Source organism: Anolis sagrei, chromosome 8 (genome assembly GCF_037176765.1).
Source record: "Anolis sagrei isolate rAnoSag1 chromosome 8, rAnoSag1.mat, whole genome shotgun sequence".
NCBI lineage: Eukaryota > Metazoa > Chordata > Lepidosauria > Squamata > Dactyloidae > Anolis > Anolis sagrei.
Window position 1 is genome coordinate 25,596,220 of NC_090028.1, and position 19,536 is coordinate 25,615,755.

Consider the following 19,536-nt stretch of genomic DNA (forward strand, 5'->3'; position numbering starts at 1 on the left):
CAGGAATTGAATTATTGTCTCTTGCAATCCCCAGGTCCAACTGTGCGACTCTATGGACAACTTCTAGCATAAGATAATAATAATAATAATAATAATAATAATAATCTTTATTTATAACCCGTCACCATCTCCCCAAAGGGGACTCGGGGCAGCTAACATGAGGCCAAGCCCAAAAATAATACAACATAATTAGACACAAAAACAACAAAAATACAACATAACAAACTATATAAAATAACAAAATAAACAGTATAAAATAGCATAGTAAGACTTGTTTTGGAGGATCTTGAAATAGCACTCATGTTTTTGAATCATAGCAATATTTTGACTCCAGGCTATGGGATCCTGGGAGTTATAGTTTCACAAGACCTTTGGATCTTTTCAAGAATGCACCAAACTACAACTCCCAGCATTCAATTGCATTGGGTCATTGGCAGTTCAAGTGGGGTCAAACTGCATTCATTCAACAGTGTAGATACACCCTTAGTAATGAAACCCAGCTAATACAATAGGTTGCCTTTCTTACTGTATGCAAAGGGGAGGATTGATGACTGCTACCAAGCCAACGTGATTGCAATTCATTATATGTTGTCTTTCAGGCATATATTATATGGAATCCTAATTGGCTATACTAAATGAGCAGCACAAAATGTGTATAGGGAACGCATCCTTTCATGGATGAATTGTTGCTCCGGCTTTGGAAAAGCCCCTCAGGTTGAAAAGTCTTCATGAGACGACTCTGGAAAAGGAAACTGATCTCCACATATTGGTTGTTAGGAAGAACTTCCTGACTGTGAGAGCTGTTCAGCAGTGGAACTCTCTGCCCCGTAGCGTGGTGAAGGCTCCTTCTTTGGAAGCTTTTAAACAGAGGCTGGATGGCCATCTGGCGGGGGTGCTTTGAATGCAATTTTCCTGCTTCTTAGCAGGGGGTTGGACTGGATGGCCCATGAGGTCTCTTCCAACTCTGTGATTCTATGATTCTATGATTTGTGCCTTTCCGGGTTACACCTAAACAAGAAATCACAGGGTAGCCGGAGTATTTTGTTTTGGGAACACAGTGCTTCCTTTCCTGCTTTGATTTTAGATTTTAGATCAAAAAGGTTGTCCAAAGTGCTGAAGGTAAAGATGAGGATTCAGCTGCTGGATAGTTCCATCAAAACCTAGGAGGAAAGCAGTCCTGTTATTTCTTCTCTTGTATTTTCAGATATGAGGATGGATATCTTCCATCATACTTCATAGCGTTTATGACTAAGGTGGCAATCACGTTCTTTTCTTCTTTCATTCCTCCTCATTCTCTCCTGCATCCTATTCTTTCTTCTTTTCTTCTTCCTCCTTCCCTTTTCCTTCTTATTCCTTCTTCCTTCCATCCTCCTCTTCCTTCTTCCCGTCTTTTCTTCTTCTTCTCCTTTTTCTTCTTCCGCTTCCTCCTCCTCCTCTTCCTCGTCCTCTATCTTCTTCTATCTTGCCTTCTTCCCTTTCTCCTGCTCTCCCTTATTTTACTTTTCCTCCTCTTCCTTCTTCCATTCCTCTTCTTTCTTTCTTTTTCCTTTCTTCCCCCTTTTCTTCTTCCCTTCTTTCTTCTTCCCTTCTTCCTCCTCTTCCTCATCCTCTATCTTCTTCCACCTTTCCTCTTCCTCCTCTTCCTCCCTTTCTCCTGCTTCTTCTTCTTATACTTTTCCTCCTCCTCCTCCTCTTTCTTCTTCCCTTCCTCCTCCTCCTCGTCCTCCTCTTCTTTCTTTTTCCTTTCTTCCCCCTTTTCTTCTTCCCTTCTTTCCTTCCTCCTCCTCTTCCTCTATCTTCTTCCACCTTTCCTCTTCCTCCTCTTCCTCCCTTTCTCCTGCTCTCCCTTCTTATACTTTTCCTCCTCCTCTTTCTTCTTCCCTTCCTCCTCCTCCTCCTCCTCCTCCTCCTCCTCCTCCTCCTCCTCCTCCTCCGCCTCTTCTTCTTCATCTTCTTCTTCCTCCTCCTCCTCCTTTCTTCTTCCCTTCTTCCTTCTTCCCTTCTCCTTCCTTCTCTTCCTCATCCTCTATCTTCTTCTACCTTTTCCTCCTTTTCTTCCTTTTCTCCTGCTCTCCCTTCTTATACTTTTCCTCCTCCTCTTCCTTCTTCCATTCCTCCTCCTCCTCCTCCTCCTCTTCTTCTTCTTCTTCCCCCTTTCTTCTTCCCTTCTTCCTTCTTCCCTTCTCCTTCCTTCTCTTCCTCATCCTCTATCTTCTTCTACCTTTTCCTCCTTTTCTTCCTTTTCTCCTGCTCTCCCTTCTTATACTTTTCCTCCTCCTCTTCCTTCTTCCATTCCTCTTCTTTCTTTCTTTCTTTCTTTCTTTCTTTCTTTCTTTCTTTCTCAATTCTTCCTCTTTTGCTTCTTCTTGCTGTCGCTCCTCCTCCTCTTCTTTCTTTCATCCTATTTTTCTTCTGCCTCCCCCTTTTTCTCCTGTTCCTCCTCCTCTTCTTCTTCTTTCTTCTTCCCTTCTTCCTTCTTTCCTTTTCCTTCCTCCTCTTCCTCATCCTATTTCTTCTTCTACTTTTCCACTTGCTCTTCCCTTTCTTTTGCTCTCCCTTCTTCTACTTTTCCTCCTCCTCTTCCTTCTTTCCTTCCTTCCTCCTCTTCTTCTTTCTTCCCCCTTTTCTTCTTCCTTTCTTCCTTCTTTCCTTCTCCTTCCCACTCTTCCTCCTCCTCTTTCTGTTTCTACCTTTCCCTTCCTCCTCTTCTTCCTGCTTGTCCTTCTTCTACCTTTCATCGCCTCCTTCTGTTCCTCTTCTTTCTTCTTCCTCTCCCTTCTTCTTCTGCTCCTACTCCTCTTCTTTTTCTTTCTTCTTCCTTAAACCATAGACCACAACGGTGGTTGCTGAAGCGGACAATACTGCTATTATTCTGTAGTGTGGCTCGGTCCCAGTGTTTTTGTTTAAAAATGCCTTTTATCATATTTCAAAGTATTGAGTTGATTTAATCTGGGATTCTTTCTATTCATGTACATGTCTGAACTCCATTCCACTCAGAGAGCTCACACTAGAGAGTGAGGATCAAAATATTTTAATCGATTAATTAATCGATTAATGAATCATCAGTCATGGGGTTGTTTAAAGCTGGGCTCCTTTGCCACATTAACAGCTTGGCGGGCGCATGGAATGAGTGAAAAGTAATTAGGCAGCATGTTCTGTGTCATGTTCTGGAACCTGCATTACAAGGCAAATAAAATCAAGCCATTTACCGGGGAATTAAGGGGATGAACTAATGAACACGCTCCCCGGGAATGCCTATACAAAATGCAGACAGCCGTTCAGTGCTTTCTTTTCTCTTCCTCGTAGCAAATATCCTTTAAGCGCATTAAATAGATTATTTGCATTTATTTGGCCTGCTGACACGTAACATGTGCGAATCTCAACGTTCATTCTTGTATTTCTTGTTCTTCAGCAGTTCTACAATGTGGAATGAATGCGGTTTGGCACCCATTGTGAACTGCCATGACTCAAGGCTAAGCAAGGATGGGAGTTGTAGTCTTACAAGGCCAAAGTATGACTTCAGCGACTCCTTAGCATTGAGCCGCGGCAGTTCAAGTGGCTCCATACTGCATTCATCCTACAATGTAGACGCAGGCAAGCCAACGCTGTGTGCATTGTGTGCAAATCCTGGGATGAAATCCGGCTGACTGTCGCCTTTTGTGCCTCCCGATCTCTTGCAGGACTTCCCATTCGCGGGCCAAAGCGGACGCCGCCGTCACTGCTGCGCAGAAAGCCCAGGATGAAGCTCGGATCGCCCGGATCACTGCCAAAGAGTTTTCGCCTTCCTTCCAGCACCGGGAAAACGGTCAGTGCGAGGCACGCACGTAGGTGGGCGCACACAGAGATGCCGAAGTCCAGGGATGACTTCATCCCTTCTCTGGGCAAAGGCAGGCGCGTTCCTGCCGTGGAGCAAGCCGTTCTTTGCACGAAGCCCTGTGACACAGATCAATGGCTCCTTGGCACTCCTGTTCACTTGCATCTAGCCAGGATAGTGTCTCCTTTGGAGTCCTTGAGACTGTTCTTTCCTTCTTCCGTGGCCCCCATTTGCAAGCGGCTTTATGATTCCCCGGGCGGTGCAGTGGGTTAAAGCACTGAGCTACTGAACTTGTTGACCAAAAGGTTTCAGGTTCAAATCCAGGGAGCGGCATGAGCTCCTGCAGTTAGGCCCAGCATTCGGCCAACCTAGCAGTTTGAAAACATGCAAGTGTGAGTAAATCAATAGGTACCTATTGATGAGTGAGAAGGTAATGGCACTCCATGCAGTAATGCAGGCCGTGTGAGTAAATCAATAGGTACCACTCTGGTGAGAAGGTAATGGCACTCCATATAGTAATGCAGGCCACATGACTTTGGAGGTGTCTACGGACAACGCTGGCTCTTTGGCTTAGAAATGGAGATGCTCACCAACCCCCAGAGTTGGACTTAATGTCAGGGGGAAACTTTTACCTTTACCTATTGTTGTTGTTTTTTTGTTTGTTTGTTTGTTGTGTCAGGAGCGACTTGAGAAACTGCAAGTTGCTTCTGGTGTGAGAGAATTGGACATTGCCCAGGAGACGTCCGGATGTTTTGTTTTGTTTTTTATGTTTTACCATCCTTGTGGGAGGCTTCTCTCATGTCCCTGCATGAGGAGCTGGAGCTGATAGAGGGAGCTCATCCGCGCTCTCCCTGGATTCTAACCTGTGATCTCTCAGTCTTCAGTTCTGCCAGCACAGGGGTTTAACCCACTGCGCCACTGGGGGGGGGGGTCCTCCCTATTGTTGTTGTTGTTGTTATTATTATTATTTACCTTTTACTTTATGATTCCTAGAGTCGGAAGGGACCCCAAGGGCCATCCAGCCCAACCCTCTTCTTTCCGCCAGGCAGAACCTGTGACCTCTCGGTCTTCAGTCCTGCCAGCACAGGGGTTTAACCCACTGCGCCACCGGGGGGGGGGGGGGTCCTCCCTATTGTTGTTGTTGTTGTTATTACTATTATTATTATTATTATCATTATTATTATTATTTATCTTTTACCTTATGATTCCTAGAGTCAGAAGGGACCCCAAGGGCCATCCAGCCCAAACTTCTTCTTTCTGCTAGGCAGGAAAAGCACAATCAAAGCACCCCTGACAGATGGCCATCCAGCCTCTGCTTAAGAGGCTGCAATAGACTCTAAGGCAGAAACTTATTGTTGAACAACTCATGAGCATTTGCTTATTTATTTAATTATTTATTTACAGTACTCATCTGTCCACCCTTCTCATCCCAAAGGGGACTCAGGGCAGATCACAGAACACATATACAGCAATTATTCAATGCCGATTATACAACGGCAAGACAGAAAAAAGATAGAGGTGTACACACACACACACACACACACACACTGCACACACATCTATATAAATAAAAATGTAATGTTCGTTTGTGGTATTAACATTACTCAAAAACCACTGGACAAATTGACGCCAAATTTGGGCACAGTACACCTCTCAGGCCAACTCATAAAAACACTGGAAAACACAACACAAGAGACTTAAAAAGCCAAAAAACAAAAATTACATTACAACGCATGCGCAAACCACATATATACACAAACACACATATATACACACATACACAAATACACACACACATATACACATACTGGACCACAGCAACGTGTGGCAGGAGACGGCATATATATATATACACACACACACACACACATATACATATATACATATATATATATATATATATATATATATCAGCATCTTTGGAGGCTGTGCTCGATTCTTCTTGCCAAATAATAATAATAATAATAATAATAATAATAATAATAATACTTTATTTATACCCCGCCACCATCTCCCCAAGGGACTCAGAGCAGCTTACATGAGGCCAAGCCCAACAACACATCACAACAGAAAAGCAATAACAACAATACAAAGCAATACAAAATAATATAATTCACATATTGCAATAACTCACAGGATTTAAAAGCTTATGGCCAGGTCAGATGTAATGATTTAAAATTTTAAAAAATAACGCTGGGCATGACAAGATAGGATATATCTCATAGGAGGGTTTTAAAAGAGCTTTCCCCCCCCCCCTCATTTTCCTTCTTGAAAGCAGCTGAGGGGGGAAAGGAAAGTGCTTAAGGCTGTTAGGAATTGTGGGAGTTGCCATCCAAACCACCTGGTGGGCCGAAGTTTGCCCATGCCTGCACTAGAGCATGGATCCACTTTAAATCCAGTTTCTGCCTCCAGCAGAATTCTGGGGCTTGTATTTTAGGGATGTGTCCTTAAACTGCTCAGCCAGACAGGTTCTAGGCCTCACTAAACTACAAACCCTAGAATTCTGCAGGAGGCAGAAACTGGATTTAAAGTGAATCCATGTTTATTATTTATTGTGTCAGTATAGATAAACCACAAACAAAGTTAAAAACTTGGCATGATGCTAACCTTTGACCAGAAGCTGGCCACTTGGGGTGCCTCTGGTGTTGCTGTAAGAAGGTCCTCCATTGTGCATGTGGCAGGGCTCAGGCTGCATAGTAGTCGGTGGTCTGTGGTTTGCTCTTGTCCACACTCACATGTCGTGGACTCTACTTTGTGTCCCCATTTCTTATGGTTGGCTCTGCATCTTGTGGTGCCAGAGCGCAGTCTGCTCAGTGCCTTTCAAGTCACCCAGTCTTCTGTGTGCCTAGGAGGGAAGCTCTCATCCGGTCTCAGCCACTGATTGAGGTTCTGGGTTTTAGCCTGCCACTTTTGGACTCTTGCTTGCTGAGGTGTTCCTGCAAGTATCTCTGTAGATCTTAGGAAGCTATTTCTTGATTTAAGGCATTGGCATGCTGGCCAGTACCTGTCCATGCCTTGGTCCTTTCATTGCTGGCTGCAGGTGGTGCAATACGGACTAAAGCAGTGATTTACAACCTTTTTTTGACCAGGGACTACTTGATCAGGGACCACTTTGACCCAACATTAGTACTAAAGGGGTTACGAATCCGTTTTTGGTCAACTTTCAGTTTGGTTATTTGGGTTGCTGATGCATAAAATTGCATTGGATAAACCACATCAGCTCTAGTTTCCGATATAGAAGATATGCCACCCAGTAGTCGCCATCTGCTCGCCCACAAATAACCATATTTAATAAGGCTTGACTCTATAAGAGGATTTTTCAGCACCAGTCACTCTTGTTTCAACAATGTAGTAACGGTGAGGCTGCGGACCATATTTTAGTTCTTGTGGACCACAGGTTGGGAACCTCTGGGCTAAACAGTATAGAAGTGGATCGATACTCTGGTATGATGAGGCTGTCTGAGTCGCTTGTAACTCAGAGGTCTGTAACTTGGGGAGTGCCTGTATAGAGGGTGATGCCGAGGACCTTTCCTGGGTTGCTTGTTTGCTTATCCCATGTTTGTGCCCCTTGCAGGGCTGGAGTGCCAGAGGCCAAAGCGCCAGGCCTCCAACGACGACATCGAGGTGCTCTCAACGGGGACCCCGCTGCAGCAGGAGAGCCCTGAGCTGTACCGCAAAGGGACCACCCCGTCAGACCTGACCCCGGACGACAGCCCCCTGCAGAGCTTCCCGGCCAGCCCCTCGTCCACCCCGCCCTTGGGCCCCTCCTGCCGCAACAAGAGTGCCCACTTTGCCCGTCAGCTCTGCCTGGACGAGGAGCGGGGTGGCGGGGAGATCCAGATGCTGCTGGAAGGCCGCGGAAGGGACTACCTGCGCCCCAACAGCTGGGCCGAAGACAAGGAGGTGGCCGGGGCCCACGGTGTGCGGGGAGGGGTCCTGCGCAGCACCCAGCCTGAAGACCCCCGATCCCGCAAGCACCTGCCGGCCTCCAACCACAAGCCCCGGGAGCGGTGGGCTGACCCTCCCTCCGCAGTGACGTGGACTCATCACCGGCCTCACCATCATGGTTCGGGCGGCGCCAAGCTGCTGGATCTGGATGAGGAGAAGACGAGCAACTACGAGATGGAGATGAAGCCTCTCCTGAGGATGGATTCCTATATGCAAGAGATGCACGCCCAAAAAAGACACTACGGCAAAGCCGGGGCTGGACGCAGCCTTGCCGGGGCCGAGGAGCAGCAACAGCATCACCCCGGGGACGAGCGTGGCTTCGGGGTCCAAAGACTGAGGTCCAAGGCCCAAAACAAGGAGAACTTCCGGCCCGTTGCTTCTTCTTCTTCGGCCGAGCCGACGGTGCAGAAACTAGACAGCCTGAGGTTCGGGGAGAAAGGGGAGCCCCGGCTCTTGCGGTGGGACTTGACCTGCTCCCCGCCACAGAAATCCTTACCTGTTGCACTAGAATCAGAGGAGGAAAATGGGGACGAGCTCAAATCCGGCGCGGTAAGTTCAGCAGGAGGGAACGGAGTGTTTCAGTGGACAGTCGGCTTTACATATTGTTGGTTCCAGTTTGGCAAGTGGCAGAAAGAAGGGGTTGGACTGAATGACATTTGGGGTCAACTGAAGGAGGAAGAGAAGGGAAGGAGGTATGTGGGGGCTCTCCCTTCGTTTCTGTGTTGAAAGAAGGAAGGAAGGAGGGAAAGAAGGAGAGGCAGAAGAAGAGGTAACACATGGCACACACAACACAAGGAAGGAAGGAAGGAAGGAAGGAAGGAAGGAAGGAAGGAAGGAAGGAAGGAGGTACCACATGATACACACAACACATGGGAGGGAGGGAGGGAAGGTGGAGGTAACACTTGGCACACCCAACACATGGGAGAGAGGGAGGGAGGGAGGGAGGGAGGGAGGGAGGAGGTAACACTTGGCACACCCATCACAAGGAAAGAAGAAAGGAAGGAAGGAACGAATGAATGAACCAAGGAAGGAACAAAGGAAGGATAGAAGGAAGGAAGAGTGAGGTAACACGTGGCACACACAACACATGGGAAAAAGGAAGGAAGGAAGGAAGGGTGGAGGAAACACATGGCACACACAACACATGGGATGATGGATGGATGAATGGATGGAAGGAAGGAAGGGTGGAGGTAACACATGACACACACAACACATGGGAGGATAGATGGGAGGGAGGGAGGGAGGGAGGGAGGAACGAAGGAAAGAAGGGTGGAGGTAACAAATGGTACACACAACACTTGGGAGGGAGGGAGGGAAGAAAGAAGGAAGGAAGGAACATACAGCACACACAACACAGATATATATATATATCACCTTCCCCATCAACGAGATACAATGATCTTTTTGGAGCAGTGGCCTTGTAAATACAGTTTTGATCTACAAAGGCCTTTGATATGGTTGGCAGGTTCCGTCTCCGTTTACCTTGCACCTGTCACCGTTGGCATTTAGCTTTACATTTCCTTCTATAAATTATTAAAGAACTCAAAAATGGGGAGCATCTCTGAAGGCAAGGCAATGCTAATGTTGCAAAGTGTAGATGATGCTGTGCCATGGAGCGGCATGAGAAGCCGGAGCTGGAGAGAACTCTGGGTGCATCTACATTGTATAATTAATGCGGTTTGACAACACTTGAAGCCTGGCTCATTGCTATAGAAGGATGGGAGTTGTAGTTTTTCAAGGTTTTTCACTTTTCTCCGCCAGACTGCTGGTGCTTGAGCAAACTCCCACGATTGCCTAGCGTTGAGCCCAACTGCATTCATTCTGCAGTGTAAATGCACCCCAAGATTCCTCCAAGATTTCCTTTTTGAGCATGCAATAACCCAAATATGAAAATTACAGGAGTCTCCATTTCCCTTGCTTGAATTTCCTTTATCGCTTGAAAGAAAAAGAAAGACTCCAAATATAGGAAATCAATCTCAGCCTTTAATTTTACCATCCAGAAAGGAGAGAAAAGCTGGGAGATTTCTCTAAAGCATGCAAACTTGAACAGCAATTTATTCTAAAAATGGATTATTCTCAATTTACTTAAACATACCAACTTAAAATACATATACCGTATATACTCGAGTATAAGCCCAATTGAATATAAGCCAAGGCACCTAATTTTTCTGCAGAAAAATGGGAAAACGTATTGATTCGAGTATAAGCTGAGGGTGGGAAATGCAGCAGCTATGGGTAAATTTCAAAATAAAAATAGATACCAATGAAATTACATTAATGAGGCACCAGGAGGTTCAATGTTTTTGAATATTTACATAAAACAGTAATTTAAGACAAGACTGTCCAACTCTGATTCAACCATTATTCTAACCACCTTCAATGTAAATGTGCTTACGTATCCCTCCAATAATAATAGAGTAAAATAATGTAAATGTAAAATAACAACAATCTATATATATATAAATGTAATGTTCATTTGTGGAAGAAACATAACTCAGAAACCACTGGTCAAATTGACATGAAATTTTGACACAATACACTTAACAGTCCAACGAGTGTCCAGCATCGAATCATTGAGTTGGAAGAGACCTCATGGGCCATCTAGTCCAACCCCTTTCTGCGAAGAAGCAGGAAAATCACATTCAAATCGATGTAATAATAGCAATAATAAATAGAGTAAAATAATAAATGTAATAATAATATTAAAGCCTAAAATAATAAATGTAATATTCACAATAATAGAGAAAAATAATACATGTAATAATAATAATAATTAGAGTAAAATAGTAAATGTAATAAAAATAATAATAACAGAGTAAAATGATAAATAACTTTGACTCAAATATAAGCCGAGGGGGTTTTGTCAGTCTAAAAAAAGGGCTGAAAAACTAGGCTTATATTTGGGTATATATGGTAGTAGTGAACTATGGGATTCTGGGAATGGAAGTATGCTTTTGTTGTTGTTGTCATTATTCCTCTTACACTATCACAATTTTTGTTCCTGTGTTATCAATGTCATTTCCTAATTGGTTCCATTATTTTTTTTAAAATGGGAAAGGTTTATTAAACTGCAAAAACTTTGTTCCTGTGGGAGGGACATTTTCTTCTAGTTGGTCAATGAAAATCTCATCATTGAGATTCAATTCAACAGAGTTTGTGTGTTCTACACTGTTCTACACTGACTGGACCGACAACAGTACGCAGATAGAGGCATATAGGCTTTTCCCATCTTCGGCGTCTTGGAGATCATGCTCAGTTCCGTCCACAGATGGTGCTGTCGCTCCATCCTCCATGCCAAAGAGCCCTGTTCACAGAATTCCTCATTTTGATCAAATCGCTGGCATTTTTTTCTGGTATTTCTTTATGGTGCTATTAAAATACCTCTCTGCTTAAGCAGTACCTATTTATCTACTCATAGCTGTTTTCAATCTGCTAGGTGGGAAGTTTGCTGGGCAGAAGGTTGGGCACTCACCCCCGACTCAGGTTTCAAACTGCCAACCTTTCGACTGACAAGATTGATTGCAGCTGGTGGTTCACCTGCTGTGCTAAATAATAATAATACACCACCATTTTTTCTCTTTAAAAAGACTCAAAGCAGCTTACAGTAAAAGGAATACAATACAGTTTAAAACCTGCAAATATACAAACATTAAAGTTAAATTAAATTCCCTAAAGTGCTCCCAAAAGGGACCCCCAAAGGACATCTAGTCCAGTGTTGTATTCCAGAGTAAGAACAGCTCTGTCCTTAAACACCACACCAGTATAGTAAAATCAGCAAGCAGTTTATTGAAGGATATATGCTATCAAAGCAATAAAAACAACAGAAACAGTATAGTCCAAAAAAGTATTTTCCAAAGCTTGGCCCCATGTAAACCACTCCGAGTCCCTTCGGGAAGATGGAGGCAGGGTATAAAAATAAAGGTATTATTATTATTATTATTAGGTAACAAATAGTCCATGATTCAAGGTACAAAGGTAAAAACACAAGATCCAAGGATGCAAAATCCAAAAGAACAAGACAGCATGGACAGGAACCTGGCAAAACTTGAAACATAAAGCTAGAAATCCACTTGGAAACAAGAAACGGTGACCAGATGGAGATAAAATCCTTTCACCATCTCATACAAAGCTTTTCCTGTCTCATGAAACGAAAGGAAAACATTATGTTTGCTTTTACAACCAGATAAAGATTTCTTTTTTAGTAGACGGGCTGACCTTTGGGGAGCTTGGGAACTTTTTCTTAGTTTACAAAAATCAATCTCATTAACTTCTGCACCTGAAAAATCATCCTCAAAAGATAGTTTCTCAGAGAAAGGCTTCCATTGGCCCTTTCCAGGAATGTGACCTTGAGAATCTACTCCATTCATGAGAAACCTCAGGCTCCACAGCAAGCCCAGAAGCAGGCCTTTCAAGAAGGCCAGGACTTGACAACTCAGGCACAGGAAAACCATCATCCCCATTGACATCAGATACAATCACAGGTTGAACTACAAAATCCAGCCTCTGTCTGCCAGACAGGAAAGCAAACTAAAGCCCTATTAGATAGCGCTATCACAAACTTCAGCGACCATCATCCTGGTTAAGTTATTTTCCCTCCGTCTCCAACAGCCTTCATTTGGAAAGAAGATGGAGCTGTATTTCATCCTTTTATTTTAAAAAAAGGGAACGTGTTAAGAATATGTATGGAAAGTTGGTATTTAACACGGCGGTTTTGCCATCCCTGCTGAGAAGTTGTAGGCCACTAAAAGCCGCCCTCCCAATGGAGCATCCAATGTGACATTTGAGAAACGCTCAATAGCAGAACAATCGGGTCAAGCTCATATGGCGAAGTTGCGCAGTTGTGAAATGTCACTTGTGCTTTTGCAAATGGGTTCCCCAGAGCGGGGTTCAAGCAAGGTGTGGAGATGTATGAGAAAGGTAGCTGTTTCCATCTTCAAAAGCTTTTCTGTCTTCAAATTCCAAAGACTTAGATAGGAGGAAGGATTCAGGAATTCAGCAATTGCAAGTCTTGCTGCGGCTCAAGCCAAAGTCTTTGGGAGACGGAGAGAAAGGGAGAAACAATACAGCTCAAATGGGTAAAATGATCCAGCCGCTTTGGATAAAATTCACCATAGGATGAGTCCACAGCAGACAAGATCACATGGCCAACTGTGAAGACAGGCCTGGTTCGGGGGAGATGGAGCTTGGTTTGGGAGTTGTAGTTCACCCTTATCCATTGAGCACTGAACCCACCGACAACGGATGTGGACCAAACTTGGCACACAGAACCCTGGTGACCAACCTAACATACTGGAGGGGTTGGGAGGGAATGATCCACCCGCGTGAGAGTTGTAGCCTCCTGCCTCCACAAACAGCTTTAACCCACAGTGTTGGGAAGCCACAGAAAACACTTCCTTCAAGGACATTGCAGGTTATAGCGAGTGCCATGAACATGTACCCCAACCCCTGCCAATGTCCTCCCCAAACACTATGGCACACCACCCAAGGAATGCTCTCATTCGGGGACAATAATATCCTAGATTTTATGTGTTTCCTCTACCAAATAAACCTCCCACTGTTCCTTACTCTCTCCATTGGTGTGGAATTTGCATGACCCTGCCCACTGCCTCTCCCTTAACCCTTTCCTACTCTTTTCAACTGTCTGCATCATAAACACAGCAGAACTGAACAGCAAGTAAACATACTGGAGGGGTTTGGGAGATCGACTCCACATGATGGAAGTTGTAGTACACCCTGCATCAAGTCAGAGTACTGTTACCTCCACTGACAGTGGGCATAGACCATATTTGGCAAACAGAACCCACATGACCAGGTTTGGAGAGAATTGACCTTGATTTATAGGAATTATAGTTCATCTATATCCAGAGGACACTGTGAACCCAACCAAAAAGGGATCTGGACCACACTTGCCACGAATGATGGTACTTGCACACACACGAGGACAGAGATGCGTTGAGCCTGCAGGTGGGGAAAAAATGGAGAAAAGGGGTCTTCCACACTGCACACGGCAGTGGAAGTGGTATCAAACTGTGTTAATTCTACAATGTAGTTGCACTCTGCATGTCTTACCTAGGTGAAGGCGGAGGAGAGCAAGGCGTCTCCAACACCTGAGTCTTTTTCGCATCCAGAGTCTAAAATTCAGCAATTAGGGCTTCCAAATCTTCCTACATAAAATAAATGCATTTGTTATAAGGAACGGCAAAACATGGAAAGTGCTCCCACCTCCTTCCCACCTATTTAGGAAGCATCTATTTATTTTGTTGTTGTTGTTGTTATTATATTATTAATGCTGGGATTCCACAGGATTGAGATTTTAAGGTGGCATCAAACTGCATTATTATTATTATTATTATTATTATTATTATTATTATTATTATTATTGTTTTGAAGCACAACAAGATGAGTCCACAGCAGACACTCTGCTGGCTGTTGTATTGGATCACACATCAGACACTTCCCAAGTGTCTAGGACTGTGTGATGTATTGGCGAATAATGCGAGCAGATTCGAGTAGCATGACCTTCTGCAGCTGGCAGATAGTAATTTTGTCAGCGCTGATTGCGTTTAAGTGCAGGCCAAGGTCTTTAGGCAATGCACCCAGTATGCCAATCACTACCTTTACTGGCTTGTGCCAGAGTCATATTATTATTATTATTATTATTATTATTATTATTACTTCTTGTAATTCTTTTTCTTCTTTCTCTCTCTTCTAGGGTTCGGCTCCCATCCTTGTAGTCATGGTGATCTTGTTAAACATTGGAGTTGCCATTTTGTTTATTAACTTTTTCATCTAACTCGAGACTGTCTTGTTTGGAAAAAACCCTAAATAATAATAATTGAAAATCATAATAAAAAAACCAACAACAGATTAATAATGGGGGGAAAATACAGCGTACGGACGGACGGGGGATGAACGAGGCAAAGGGCGAAACTCCACAAGCGATGAAGGCGGTTCTTCTTTTTGTCCCGTTTTCTTTTTGTCCCTTTCCATCCTTTGCGCTGTCCTGCGACAACGTCCGAGTCTTTTCACCGAAGACAAGAACAAAAAGAGGGAAGACAAAAGAAGAAGAAAAAGGTTGAATATCACTCACAGTTTGCCTTTTTAATTTTCTGTTTTTCCCCCTGGTTCCTCGGTAATGTTTTTTGGATCCTTAGCCAAAATTCTTTGCTTGTATAACACTTTGATCGCTGTGTGGCATGGCAGAATGGTAACGTCCCCGTCTCCTCCGCCCTCCCAAAAACAAGGCAGAAATTGGGTTACGTTTCCCTGGCAAACCTTGGTGGATGACGGGATCTTTTGTTTAGGCAGGATTCTGGAAAAGAAGGGGGAGAACATTCACAATTGTGTGCAGTTGCCTCCGGAAAACCCATTTGGTGTATCCAGCAACTGACTCGAATATTGAGTCCCAAATTCGAGTCGTTGCATTAATTGCGAAGTTTCCCAAACTCTGGTCTTTGAAGTGTTTTGCACTCCAAATCACATAATCCCTGATTCTTAACCAAAGCAGCTGAGGATTCTGAGAGTTGGGAGTCCAAACCTTCCAAGGACTAGAGTTTGGGAATCACTAACTTAAATAGATTTCGATTGGTAACCCTTTACTTTCCAACTCCATACAAAGGAAAATGAAAAATATTGATTTTGGCTGCCATGAAATGCATCCAATTTGGGAGCATTTTTACCCCCCAAATAAATATATATATTTAGCACTTGTTCCCATTCAGAGACCCCCAAATCCCCAAATATATCCTCTTATGTTTTGCACCCAAAATATGTATCTACAACAGGAGAAAAATTGCACATAACCGCCCCAGTCCTGTTGGTGCCTTATGCATGTCTTGAGTTTCCCTATAGAAGATATTGAATATTTTTGCCTATATTCAGGGTTATGGAAGGAGGGTTTGCGCACGTGAGGACACATGTCCATAGGTTGCATTGCCCACACATATGCGTACGGTTCTGCATTTAGTTGTGCAATGTTGTAATTTATTTAATGCAGGTGAGCATTTCATGCTTAAAGTCCCTCTCCAAAATAAAATTATAGGTCTGGGTGGCAATCCTATGCCCATAGTTCTGACCAACATCCTCCTTTATGGTACGTATAATCATAAACTTGAAAGAGACCCCCAAAGGCCATCTAGTCCAACTCATGTCAAGGAGGAAGACACAATACGATCCCTCCTGACAGATGGCCATCCAATCTCGGTTTAGAAATCTTCAGAGGAGACTCAAACGTAAAGCAAAATGGCTCTTGCTAATGTTCAAGTACAGTCTCTTTTCCTGCCATTTGAAGCCATGGCTCCATTGCATCCTAGTCTCTGGAACAGCAGAAAATGAGCCTCAATGTGACACCTTTTTAGCTACGAAGGGCGTTCCTTAAAGATTTTCCCCGACGCACTTGGCCCAGTTCTGAGTTCTTCTCTCCGTGGGTGCCACCTCGGGACACACACTTCTCCCATCTCTTTAAGCAGCTGTAAACACCTCGCTTGTAGAAGCCGACAGGTTGCTCCAAAAGCCATGTTGTGACTTCGGAAATCAGAATCTCCTCCGAAAAATGCTAGCCCTTCAAAAATAAATTCCTTGTTGGAAAGAGGTGGAAATCTGATGGTGCGAGGTCAGGTGAATAAGAAGAATGCGGTTGAATTTCAAAGCCACCAGAGCATGCTTCTTCCATTTGGGCAACAGGTGAGTTGTGAATGGGTGCATTGTCTTGCAGAAGGCGGACACCTTTGGTGAGCATGCCACAGTGTCTCTTGGTTTGGATGGCCTCCCACAATTTTCTCAGCAGTGAAGCCTAGTATGCTCCAGTGGCCATGGTCCCCTTTGCTAGGAAATCTATTGATGCTACTCTGCTGGTTCCAAAATCCTGTGAGCAAGAGTTAGGCATGTGTCTTTGGAGGCAGTGAGTCAGGATGCTCCCATGGCATAGACTGGACTTGAATCTCGGGATCAGAGTGATGGACCCAGCTTTCATCCTGTGTGGTCAATCTGTTGAAAAAGTCCTCCTGGTTTCCATGGCACATCATTGTCAATAGAGCCTGAGAGCCTTCAACTAGTTCCTGCTTCTGGAAAGGTGTGAGCAGCTGAAGAACCCAGAGAACGGATAACTTATGCATGTGAAGATGCTCTTGGGTGGGTTTTTCCACAGACCCACACTCATCTTGACATTTTGGACTAGGTGGTGAATGGTTACATAGCCATTTTCCAAAATGGCCACCTCCACTTGCTGGATGGTGTATTCATCAATATCAGAGTGAGTCTTCCCTGGGCATGGAGCTGTTTGCACCGAAGTCCAACCACATTGGAATTGACGATGCCAGTTCTTGACTCAATCTTATGATGGGGAATCATCACCAGAAACCTCTTTCATCTTATCAAACATCTCCTTTGATGTGTGGCCTTTCAAGGAAAAGGACCTGAGGACTGCTCTGTCTTCCACTGGGTCCATTCTCAAACCTCACTCTACTTCGGCACCTGTAGAATCAAGAACGTTATTAGTTCTGAGTTGGAAATTGGCATGCAACCTATAGAGACTGATATCATTACACATGTGCCGTTTCAGCATCCTGTGATAAGTAGAAGTGGGTCAGGAGAAATATTTAATGAACACCCTTTGTACAATCTCTTTTCCTGCCATTTGAAGCCATGGCTCCATTGTGTCCTAGTCTCTGGAGCAGTAGCAAACGAGACACGTGGCTCTTACATCCCATCTCAGTCTTCTTTGCTCAAAGCTAAACATCCCCCCGCTCCCAAAGATTTGGCTTCCAAATCTACAATTATGTTGGCTCCCCTTCTATGGATATGTTTATATCCAGATCGTCAACTGCTTTGCCCCGAACTGGACTCAATGCGACTCCAATTGAAGTCTGACCAAAGCAGAAGAGTTGGACTATAACGTCACTCATCCTGGACAGCACCATATTGATTCATGTGAAGATGCTCTTGGGTGGCTTAAATGGCTGAGGGGGAAAAGGAAGGAGCTTGAGACTGTTAGGAATGATAGGATTTGGAGTCCAAAACACCTGCAGGCCCTAAGTTTGCCCATGCCTTCTATGGAATCATGGGGGATGTAGTTTTGCAAGATCTTGAGCCTCCTCTGCCAAAGAAGGCTGATGCCTCACCAAACTATAAATCCTGAGAACATGTGGCATTGAACCATTAAAGGTGAGGTGATGTCCTTCAAAGAGGAGCTCCAGGTACAGCATTCCCTTTTGCTTAGGCTCCACAGAAAAGCCCCTTCGACACATCCAGATTATCTGCTTAGAACAGAATAATATGGCAGTGTAGACTCATACAATCCCACTCAAAGCAGATCAGGTGGATTGCCTGCTTTGATAATCTGGATTATATAGTAGGATAGAAGGGTCTTGGAGTCCTCGTGGGGAACAAGTTAAACATGAGCCAACAATATCTGGTGGCTCAAAATGCCCAGGGGATTTTGGCCTGCATCAACAGGAGTCTAGTGCCTAGATCCAGGGAAGTCATGCTACCTCTCTATTCTATTCTGCCTTGGTCAGACCACACTTGGAATCACATTGTTTCCAATTCTGGGCATTGCAATTGAAGGGAGATATCCACCTTAAGATGGAATATGTCCAGAGGAGGTCAACTCAAAGGATCCAGGGTCTGGAGAACAAGCCCTAGGATGAAGGGTGGCTTCAAGACTGGGCATGTTTAGCCTGAAGAAGAGAAGGCTGAGAGGAGATATGATGAGGGTCAGGGATCAAGATGTGTTTGGAAATCTTGAGGAGGGAACAAGCTTGTTTTCTGCTTCCCTGGAGACTAGAACACAATGGAACAATGTCTTCAAACTAGAGGAAAGGAGATTCCACCTGAACATGAGGACTGTGAGAGAGCTGTTCAGCAGTGGAACTCTCTGCCCTGGAGTGTGGTGGAGGCTCCTTCTTTGGAGGTTTTGAAACAGAGGATGGATGGCCATCTGTCGGGGGTGCCTTGAATGCAATTTTCCTGCTTCTTGGCAGAATGAGGTTGGACTGGATGGCCCACGAGGTCTCTTCCAACTCTAGGATTCTATGATCTAATGAGCAACCTCATTTTGGCAAGGTCATTAAAACCAAAACAAAGGGGAGGATTAGTTTTGAATAAATAGGGTATATTCCTATCGATGCAGCATTGGACTTTTGAGCATCAACTTTTGCCTCCCATTTTCTATTTGTATAAAAGAGGACCAAATCAGGGAAATGGCTGAGTGATTCAGCGAGGCTTCGAACGTGATGCATGGAAGTAAGGGGTCCGTTTCAGAAAGGAAGGACACTTCCCGAATCGGGGCCTGGATGTGGAGGTTTGCTGGAGGAAGCCCCCTCCTCGCAAAGCGGGGTCTGGCCTGCGTTTTGGGGAGGGGGCTCGGAGGGTGGCGGAGGCAGCCCCTCCCTCCCTCCCTCCATCCCCGTTCCATCTTGCCACTGGCCACTTCCAGGCGTCTCATGCTTGGCCTCTGAGCATGTAATATTTTTGCACTTTGTCTGCAGGATGTATATTCCAGCTTCCGACATAATCCCTGTACAAAAACAAACAAACAAACAAAAACATCATTGACAACAGCAGCCTCTGAGTACGTAATGCTCTTTTTATAATTTCCGTTTGTTTGTTTTCTGTTTTGTTTTTTTCCTCCTCTATGTATCACTTAATTTTGGTATGGTTCAAAACATCTTTGTAAGATGCTTCCTGCCTCGGGTCTTTTTTCTTCCTTTTCGGGTTCTCGACTCTCTGGGCGAATGTAACTCTGAAATACGCATGGCACATCAAGGGCACAGCAT

At 44.4% G+C, this 19,536-nt stretch overlaps 1 protein-coding gene across 1 annotated transcript in view; it reads left to right on the forward strand.

Annotated features, from left to right (window-relative positions):
• JPH3 (junctophilin 3) overlaps window positions 1–19,323 on the forward strand; it is a 116,327-nt gene extending 97,004 nt beyond the window's left edge. The window contains exons 3-5 of the mRNA XM_060788046.2: window positions 3,681–3,805; window positions 7,389–8,311; window positions 14,475–19,323. Coding sequence (XP_060644029.2) covers window positions 3,681–3,805; window positions 7,389–8,311; window positions 14,475–14,555 — 1,129 coding nt within the window. The 3' untranslated portion in view covers window positions 14,556–19,323. The remainder of the gene's footprint in view (window positions 1–3,680; window positions 3,806–7,388; window positions 8,312–14,474) is intronic.
• Window positions 19,324–19,536: the final 213 nt, after the last annotated feature.